This window comes from Triticum aestivum, chromosome 5A, assembly GCF_018294505.1.
Source record: "Triticum aestivum cultivar Chinese Spring chromosome 5A, IWGSC CS RefSeq v2.1, whole genome shotgun sequence".
Lineage (NCBI taxonomy): Eukaryota > Viridiplantae > Streptophyta > Magnoliopsida > Poales > Poaceae > Triticum > Triticum aestivum.
Genome location: NC_057806.1, coordinates 370,519,609 through 370,530,069, shown reverse-complemented (window position 1 = coordinate 370,530,069; position 10,461 = coordinate 370,519,609). Strand labels below are relative to the sequence as shown.

The following is a 10,461-nucleotide window of genomic DNA, read 5'->3' as shown; positions in this document are numbered from 1 at the left end:
CTTTTTTTCTTTTTCTTTTTCAAGCCGGTTACTAGCAGAAATTACGTACATCAAGATGAGGCTAAGAGAAATTAAATGCCAGTGTTGTAACTTGTGCTAATTGAGCTGCATGCAAAAGCTAACAACGACGCAAGGTGACAAATATTGATACACTGGATGTATGGTGTATTGCGCGTGGAGGCAGACACAAGAGAGGAGTTGTCTGATGACCTGCGTGTGTGTATATAGCGCGTGGATGGACAGACGCCCGCTGGCTGATGTCTGGGCGACTGCGCGAGATTAGACCGCTGTGTGTGTACGCACAGAAAACAACGGACAACAAATGATTTTTTGTAAACAGACGCGACTTCGGATTGCAAGCAAGGATAGGCAAAAGTATAAACAATCCGATGCAAACTTGCTTTGATTTTTTTAACGAAAGTTGTGGCGGAAAATATGGTGGACAAAAACATGGTTAGATCTAGTAGACAAATTTTCTCTCAAACTAATCTAAACCAGCACGAATTCTAGGATGTATGCAACCAAAAATTCAACTACGCAAATACTAGATGCAAAAATTGCTAAAGGCTAAAAAGGTAGGTGTAATGGATGAACTAATCTAATTTTTTGGGCTTTTTCCTGGGTTTATAGGACAGAAAAATAAACTAAACTACGAAAACTGTAAATCTCTCATTGATGAACCTAAAAACTGATACCACTTGATGTGACGGCGGCCCGATCTTTCGATGAGAGTGGGGATAACTATCGATTTGATGGATTTTGACCTTGACGATCCGGCTATACAATCGCTAAACCAATCTTCGATGGTTATTGACCTTGCCGTAGGCACGATCAACCTGAACAACGAGGTTCGAGTTCCTGCAAGCAACCGAAGAACATGCAAGAACAAAGGTGAATTGCAACTGAAATTGCGGATGAAAAATTAAGCACATGAACTATATCAAAATTTGGGGTTTCATTGTGGATCTGACAAGGCGGTAGTCCTACACGTCTCGTAGATGCGAATTATAGCGAAAGCTAGATAATACAATAAAACCCGAGTCTAAACCTAGATGAACGCTAACTATTTATTAAGTCCGTACGGCCGCCGTCTAGGAGCTGCGCGTTGACGTGTCCAACACCGCTACGATTTGAAGGAAAAAATAATCATCATCAGGCCGGCCCACATGTCGATAGAATATTGTATGGTTTCCTTCCTTATTTGATGAGGTGGGCTTGTGTGTACCTGGCTTCCTCCTTCTCTCCTTTTGCATGTACGTAGCATGGAGCATAGATGGTTCGATTGGTTCTTGCATGCAATAGTGCTCCTGCTGGTGTAGTCAACGTGCAACATTTTCCATCTCCTGGCTTTATATTACTTTCTCTCGTTAGATCTTCAACACCTTCGTTTCTGAGTACAAGTAAATCGGAACATGAGCGTAATATCATATTCTCGTCAGCTAAATCATATGTATAAATGAGCGATAGTACCTGGCCATTTATCTGTCTCATACGGGCTCTAGTCATAGGTCCCGACGGAATTGATGAAGGAGTCGCGGCGGGTTTAACGGCAGAAGAGATGTCCTCATCAAACTCTCACCCCCTCCTCTGTTAATAAAACGATGGAAGTTGGAGTCTCAAGTCTCATGACTATTCCCTTATGAACTCTCAGTCCTCCTAATCAAACAATAAATTTGAAGTTTCGTACCCCTTCAATTCCCATTCCATAACTCTAATTACCCCAACCAAACACGCTGTATATACTATACCGTGAGGAGATGGAGTCACAAGGGTTGTTAAGAGAAGTGCAACGTTTTTGTGCTCGGGTTCCATGAAGCCTTTTTTTAACATTCAAATATCGCATTTCAAAGTTTTAAAAAAATCTGAAAAGAATTCAACATTTACATATGGATGGTTTTATATAGTGAACAGTGCATTACTGTTAACTGTTTTTAAAATCACCAAGTAGTTATTCTTGTGTACTTTGCGTGTAAATGTATTTGGCCATGAAAATTTACACAGATGCGGTATACATCCACATGATACTATGGATTTTCTTCAGAATTTTTGAAACACTGAAATGTTTTTTTTAATTAAAAACAGACAACGGCAAACATACATCAGGAACATACGGAGTCGAAAGCTCTAAGAACATGACAGCAGGAACATACGGAGTCGAAAGCTCTAAGAACATGACAGCGACACAGCAGATATCAGTTTGCACAACAACAGACAACCGCAAACATACATCAGGAACCACAGAGGTAAGACGGGCTTATCTTTCAATGCATTGTCACTTTATGACAGGCATTTCCGTGACAGCTTAATTATGCCCCTAACAGTTTTAGATTTCACTGGAATACATCACAGTAATGTTTAACCGTGGTACGTTCACTTCACAACAAGGGTTTTCCGAGCCAATGCAGTTGGCAGTGATCAGCGATGAGCTGTTGGAAACAAATGATCTGGTGTAAGACAAGGGCTTGGGTCAACAAAGTTCGTCACAGAACTTTGCCTTTTCAACTGGGGCCCCACCATGTACCATTTGAGCCTTGTAAATATATACAGGAGGCATGCTGTCCTGATCAGGCTTATGATTTCTATCCTACAATATGCTCTGCCATATGTTACTCAACAAAGGCAAAGGTGTATGTTTATATCGTTTGATGGTTCCAATCTGGATCCCACGTTCTACGATATCGTTAAGTCCATTGGCACTTGGCACCGTGTATAGCTAGTCATGCCCAAACTCTGCTATTGATCATAGAATCCTCGTCTCTGGTTTTGGGGTTGATCACCTGTCGGGAACCAAGCAGAGAGCAATCAGCAATTTCAGGGACACTCTGAATGAATTATTCAGATGGAAAAACTAAAACTAATGACACAATATAGCACGCTTCAAACCAAGAATTCATTGTGTAGCAATAATCATGTATGTGGGCACTCTGGCCACTGAATGACGAAATATTTTGTACTTACCAAAATCATCAGCATCATCATCAGTCTGACTGGTGAAAAATGGAGTTAGATAGTTCTTGTCAAGGGCGGTGAACGATGTTGTGCTGTGTCATCATTTGAATGTAATCAGTTGTTTGCGGAGTAATGTTTTGTATGCAAATGGAAATGCATTATCTGACAACGAGCACCTTTTGTGGAACTCCTTGAGTTTCATTCTCAACCCTCCTCCAGACGATGTACCTTCCTCATAAGTTGGGGGAATGTAACCATTGTTATTATCCTCGTAAGTCTGAGAATGGTGGCACACAGAAATTAGTCCTAAATCCAAAATTATCCTAGGAAATATCAAAAGCAAGCAAACTGTGCCACACAGCATGATAATACAATATAAATAAGAACCTACAAATCATGATCAGCTACCCAGCTAGAGGGCAATTGTTTTACAGGCCCATAGCAAAATATGACCCTGAGTAGCTATTACCCCCAAAAATATGAATTCCAGTGGATCCCAGCATTACATTAATATCATAACAATTAGCATATTTCAGAAAAAATGCGAGATATTTTTAGAAACATAGAAAATAGATGAGTAGTTAGAACAGAAAACCAAATCAATGCTTACTTCTATTGATGTATTTTCATCACCAATCACATCCAAAGCTTCTAACATGGTGCCTGTCGACCCTCCAATAAGAAGAACCTGCATGATTTCAAGTAATTCATGAGAGTTGTGCAACTCACTTTAAGAGTATCTGATGGTAATATGGAATTACGTGCCAACTATTCCAAAATATAGCACAGGAATGCCATGTATGCAACACTTACAAAGAACTTTTACTGCACAGAAAGGATGTACCAACTTGATTATGTGCTCCTTAGATTTACCAAATTATTTCGGCAAAATTGTTTGGTCTATGAAACTACATTTGTAATACACATCAGAGCAAAATAAAAGCTTAATTAATATAGAAGTGGACCAACTAGCAAAAATTATAAGCAGGGCATCATGCCATCCGTAGAAATGCAATACACATAAAAATGCCATTCCAATTGGTAGCTTCATCATTTCATGACTAGTGCCCAAAATTAAGGAATGTGAAAAATGTGCAAATACCGTCAAAACGACAATGGCTGTGGTAGCTGTTAATATCGTCTTTCCATGTCCTTCAGGAAGTTCATGCACAGATTGGAGAGCAAGCGCAAAAGCCATGGCTCCTCTAAGCCCTATTTGTCCAAAATCCAAATAATGAAAATTGGCCTTATAGAAGCCTTTATCATATATGTCTAAAGTTGCCAACTACAGTATAATGAAACTCACCACTAAAACAAAGAGCTTTCTGGTGATTTAGAGGTATACGCCGATGTTCTGGACGTGATATATTAACCAAGTAGGCACAAGAAAAGACATTTGCTGCCCTACAAAGAAACAAAATTGCAGGAAAGAGTGTCAGAGAGTGTGCTTGTTTCACCACTGAGCTTACCTGGATATGACAAATTTGATAGTTGGGATAAGTCACGCATTATTTTCTACATGTTCTACATCATTGCAGACTCAGTTTGACTTCAATTCAAATATGTGACTAACAACAAGGTGACAAGGCATGAGTATTTTATACACATCAAAATATGACCATTGCTAAATGCTCAAACAGTGCAGGACACAGTTGTGAGATCTAAACAAAATGTGCTTTCTACTTTGTAGTGTCTAGTAACTTAGTAAGTACTGTATATTACCTCCGCCCCGAATTACTTGTCTTGGATTTGTCCAGATACGGATGTATCTAGACACGTTTTAGTGTTAGATACATCCGTATCTTGTCTAGATACATCTGTATCTTGACAAATCTAAGACAAGTAATTTGGGACGGAGGGAGTATGTGAAACAAGGGCATAGCCATAGGAGTACCTTGCAACAATTATGAATATCTATCGTTAAGTCAAGGAACCAAACTTCAAGCAAAGAATTCAATAGATCCAACTGGTGATATTTGAAAGTAAAACAAAGGATACAATCGAGAAGATGATGAACCCAACGTGTGACCAACTATGTTCTTCCATGGCAATATCAAAGCCCATATAAATGAAGCTGAAAAGAAAAAAAAAACAGTCAATTAGGACGAAAGAGCGCGGTTATATTCCAATTACTCAATTATTAGGAGTGCTCCCGGGGCTTACACAAATGTTTCAGCCAAAGATGACAGCAAGTGAAAAAAGGCGGAAACAAAGCGCTGCGAGTTATCTGACAGATTAGAGTACGTATAGTGCTTCATAACCTGAGAAGAAATAGCAAATATGATGTCAGGAGACATAGCCACAGTAAAAACATAACTAGATATCACATAATAAATTTCATAATGTTCCTACCATCCCTGTGAATAGTATAGAAACAATTCCTGACAAGCCAAGTCCTTCTGCTAACATATACCTAAAAATTAAAGTGAAACAGTTCAATGAAAAAGTACCCAAAATGGAAAAGTGAAATTTCAAATGTCCTTACGAGAAGTATGGGAAGAGAACAAAAAGGCAGCACTCCAAGTTCTGAAGACTGAAATAGTAAACATAACACAACTTTAGAACTGGCAAAATATGTCAATTTGTTTAAAGTGAAGACTGAAAATAGGTAACATGATATGACTTACTTGTCAATATCCAATCCCGCATATTTAAATAGGTACCAAGTGGTCAAGGCATCACAATATCAACACAGTATAATAAGTGGTGGGGATGGAATAATGCCTAAGTAACCCAAATTTACATAGCGTACTCCACCCACCACTCCCCAGCACACACACACTCAAAAGCACCAAACAAGAATGGTGATGCATGTTCCACTAGGGGAAAAAGGGTATGTGATGCGAACAACAGGAAACGAGATAATATTATGTAGATTGTACCAACTTTTCTTGGTTGCAGCTATCTAAGAACAACACTTGTCTAGTAACAGTTGTCTAGGACTAGAAGCAACAGTACTGTGAAGTTCAATAGAACATACGGAATATGAATTATAGACATCATATGAAGCAAACTTGCAACTAGAGTTTTGTATGCAACACAAGGGGGAAGGATATAAGAGCAGAGATAAATCCAACTCCGACACCTGCAAATCATAGAAATGCTATGTGAGAAATTTCTGCATAATCAAAATATCTTAAAATGAAAAGTTGTGCATGTCACAATAAAATGCAATTTCATTTAAAACCCACTTAGAATGCAGTAATGTATGTTGGATGGAAGAGAATTCTCATGTGTAGATGAGACGGATGCTAATGGTTTAAGCTAGTAAATCTAACGGTTATAACTATTTGATGATGTGGAAGCAATGTTTTTAAAACCCACTTAGATGCACTAATGCATGTTGCATGGTAGAGGATTCTCATACGTGCATCGGACAGTTGCTAGTGGATTAAGCTAGTAAATCTAACGGCTACAACGATTTTGATGATGTGGAAGCACGCATGTTGAGATAATTAGAAGTAGTGGGGACCGCTCTCTTTGGTATATATAGGATGTTCTAGCTATTAAGTGCCCAACATGTGTAACTAAGTGTGTATGGTCATGGCAGTCCTACATCCAATTGAAAAGTGTTATCTTCGGCACTGGTGCTAACCTGATGACATTGAACCAACAAAGATCTCAAGGAACTGTAGAATCATCATAAAAATGTTCTCGCCTCCTGCTGCATTACTCCTGACTGATGACATTGTTCTGAAGAAAATAACAGACATAAGCAAGAAGTGCACATTTTGGACGAATTATGTAACAGGCTCATTGATAGAAGTAAACCTGTAAAGAGAAATTGCCATCTGCACTCTCCAAATAGGAAGACATACAAGTTAGTCATTGGCACGAGGAAGTACTGACTATACTTGCATGCACTGGAAACAAGTAAAAACAGACCGCATCGTTTAAAACAGATTCGCCGAACACCAGAGCATACAAGTTCACATCGCTTCCCAGTTCCTGCACAGAAATGATATCACAAGTTCCATGTCATTAGTTCAGGGGCTCAGCATACTCAGGGTCACACATTTGCATTACCTCTTCAATAAATGTGGCATTAAATACTGACCTACAATGTAACAACTGGACCTTTTTTTAATGAAAGGCCATGGGCCTAAACAGCACATGTAACCGAAATAAATAATCTGCTTAACGTGGCAGCACCTAAGACAAATAATATGTCCTTACAGAACAGTTTATATTTTCCAGCTGAGATTTGCAGTCTTCTGGCTGTTCGCAATCATTGAGCACTGCAACTCGGGTTGGCCTGAGTTGCAAATTTGCAAGCTTATAAACAACCATTCAGCTAAGCAGCAAGACATTCTACATATTACCGAGTGCATATGATGTGGCTTATAGGTAGTTCAATAGCTAAGCCCGCAGTAATTAAAAAGCAACGCTGACATTAATATTTATGCTACGACGCTTCATCTTGCAGGCGAGACCGCGAGAGGAAATATGGACTTTCAGACTAGCACAATGGAACATACTTACTAAGTATTACCTACATTAGAAGCATGATGCTTCACTTTTCAGGCATGAGGGAATCCCTTTTCTAGCGGAAAACTAGGAAATAAGATCCTTGACATTTCTTCAAACAACAGGGACAAGTGACTTATTTCTGATATAGTGATATGTTCCTGACTAAGATTTGCATTCAACATCAGTTAAATCACTACAACATTCCGAAGTCCTTGGGAACAAAGGCGCAAAGGCCGACAAACAACATTAAATCGCTACAGAGTAAAACTGACACAGAACAAATATAGCTAACTATACAGGTCTAAGAATGAGATGGAGAAAAGAAATGGCAGGCACCTGGAATATTGATAATACCGTGACAGGATCAGTCGCGGATATAAGAGCGCCAAACATAAGACATTCAACCAGTGGAAGTTTATACATTAGAAATGTGAGTCCACCAAGATAGCTGCAGTGAAAACAGATATAGGCTTAGAAGATGAAAGAGATTTTAATAGAAGTAGACAAATGAAGTTTGTTATGCTTACACAAGCATCCCTGTTACGATGGAAGCGATGAATGTCCCAAGAATGGCAAAAGTTACAATAGCCCCAAAGTTGGCAAAGAATGGTTTCTGTAAAGAGACGTCTTAGGACAAGTAGCTTAGATAAAGAAAGTATTATCAATGTACAGTACTTACTGGGGATAAGCTGAATCCTGATTGGGTTCACTTAAGTCAAGGAATACAAGTTTCAATTTGGAAAAGAGAAATATTCCAGTTAGGAGGGTTAGAGAAGTATTTGGGGAAGTTGCAAGTTAGGAAGCCTATTTTGCACACCAAGGTACTAACAATATTAAAAGAGAGAAAACTGAAGAAAAAGGATATAATATTATAGGAGGTAATAAGAACAAGAAGAAGAATTCTTCATGGAAGTTGAACCATGTCCTGCAAATCAGAGGGAACAAAGCATGATCAGGTGGAACATGCGAACATTGTGTGTAAGATCTAGACTACAGTAAACACAACACAAATGATGCAGAAGTCCAAGTAAGAACAAGATTACACAATCAACACAAACCTAGTGTTGGTCTCTGTGTTTGAAATATTAGCAAGCCCACCAACAACTAGTCCTGTAATACAGTCATGAAAGTTCCGTAAGTCAAAAAATGCCCCCAATATAACAAATGAAATGAAATGAAAACAGGAACTGCGAAACTGGTGTATAATATACAATAGAGCAATCGGAGATCTCAATTTATTTTCTTGTTCAAATATCAGTTTGCTCATTTGATGGAAGACTTCCTGGAAGCACATATTTATTCAATGCTTCTCCTTGATCAAATGAGGAGCTACTGTTGGACTGCATCAAAATGATGGCACATTTTGAACAATTATCTTATCTTAAACTGGGTCACTCTGAAACAGAGAACATCAAACTAGTTGCTATTTTTTAATGATATACTTCCTCCGTTCCTAAATCTAAGTCTTTTTAGAGATTTCAAAAAGACTACCACATACGAATGTATATAGACATATTTTAGAATGCAGATTCATTCATTTTGCTCCGTATGTAGTCACTTGTTGAAATCTCTAGAAAGACCTATATTTCGAAATGGAGGGAGTATATCAAAGAACTCGAAACTGGAATTTACAGTTATATTCAAGTCGGGTGAGAGCCCTCGAATGAATTTTCACCGACAAACGTTTTTCGCATTCCCAGTGGCATGACATCCTATGAATGGATTTAAAACCCAAGTATAGTCAATCTGATAGCAAGACAACAGACCCTGCCACTAGCCTAGTTTAAAGTTAGCAGAAATACTAATTATCCCGTTCTTCTGTGCGGTTTGTGCCAGCTTAAGGCCAAACAAGGACGAAACGGGGTAGAGCAACTAACATGATCAGAACTAAGACAGAAGTTTCCAGAATCTACGAAATGATCAGAGGTGCGAGCAGCCGGCGACCAGGGTTAGGGTTCAGACGCAAGGGTCAGGCAGTCGCCTCGGCCGCGGAGGCGTGCGTGCGTGATGTGACGTAAACATACCGATGAGGAGCGAAGCGCTGGCCTCGGGGAGGTAGTAGAAGCGGTGGCGGCGGAGGACGTGGCCGAGCACGAAGGAGAGCACGAGCATGGAGATCTGCAGCAGGATCCCCACCCCTGCCACCTGCTGCTCCTTGCCGGGCGGGGCGGGAGGGGGCGGGGCCAGCAGCCCGCCCCCCGGCGGCGCCGCCAGGGCCATGCTCAGCTCCAGCGACATGCCCGCCGGCGAGAAACGCTGGGGACGGCGGCCGGCGACGCGGGGATCAGTCAATCGGGGCCTTCTGGAAGACTGCCGGGCTACGACTGGGAGGAAGCTTGGAAAGTGCGGCTTGTTGGTGGGCCGCCACTTTCTAGCACAGCGAGCGTGTTTCGTTCACTTCCTGGAGTTGCCTGGGCATTCCATACAAAAAAAAAGGTGTATGGGCATTGTTTTGTTCGTGCCTGCCTGAGGCGATGCCACAAATTTCTATCGTCACTGTGGATTGGTGTGTTCGAGATTTTTTATAACATTTGAATTTTAAAGTTCCAACTTCAACTTTTTTAGAACATCTACAACCGGAATTGCCTAATCCAGAGCCCTATACGCCAGCGGACAGCGTCGGGCAGGTCTTAATTTGGCCCTCTCCACAACCGCACTACTCAAATCTTGATACCCAAATTCATGAAAATCCATACACAGCGATCATACAATGCAAATTCATCATATATTCAACGATACAAAGATAATGGAGGTGTTTGTTTCACTGGACAGTAACGCAAACGGTAAGGGTATCAGGTCGCAATGGGATCGAAGTTGTAACGATCCATGTGAGGGGTTGTTTGTGCCAGAGTAGTAACGTTATCAATTTACTTCACAGTGTTTGTTTTGGCACTATAACGTGAATACATCAGAAGTGTGTTGTATAATTCCACGTACAGATCTTGGGAGGGGTGATGACGGATGAGTACGACGACGTGAACAAAAGAATGGCCGGTGGTGACCGGCGGCGGCTGCCGCTCCTCGTTCTGGTTTTTGCAAAGA

At 40.4% G+C, this 10,461-nt stretch overlaps 1 protein-coding gene across 1 annotated transcript; it reads right to left on the bottom strand.

The window, feature by feature from the left end:
• Window positions 1-2,151: 2,151 nt before the first annotated feature.
• Window positions 2,152-9,790, bottom strand: LOC123103428 (sodium/hydrogen exchanger 6). The gene is made up of 22 exons (XM_044525017.1): window positions 9,444-9,790; window positions 8,478-8,529; window positions 8,285-8,344; window positions 8,099-8,123; window positions 7,947-8,032; window positions 7,756-7,867; window positions 6,835-6,897; window positions 6,721-6,740; window positions 6,545-6,642; window positions 6,006-6,034; window positions 5,577-5,608; window positions 5,435-5,482; window positions 5,302-5,362; window positions 5,113-5,210; window positions 4,948-5,023; window positions 4,844-4,863; window positions 4,256-4,353; window positions 4,052-4,161; window positions 3,560-3,637; window positions 3,126-3,226; window positions 2,959-3,041; window positions 2,152-2,777 (listed from the first exon to the last, which is right to left on the bottom strand). Exons 1-22 carry the CDS (start codon window positions 9,655-9,657, stop codon window positions 2,734-2,736), a joined length of 1,608 nt encoding a protein of 535 aa, XP_044380952.1. The 5' UTR covers window positions 9,658-9,790; the 3' UTR covers window positions 2,152-2,733.
• Window positions 9,791-10,461: the final 671 nt, after the last annotated feature.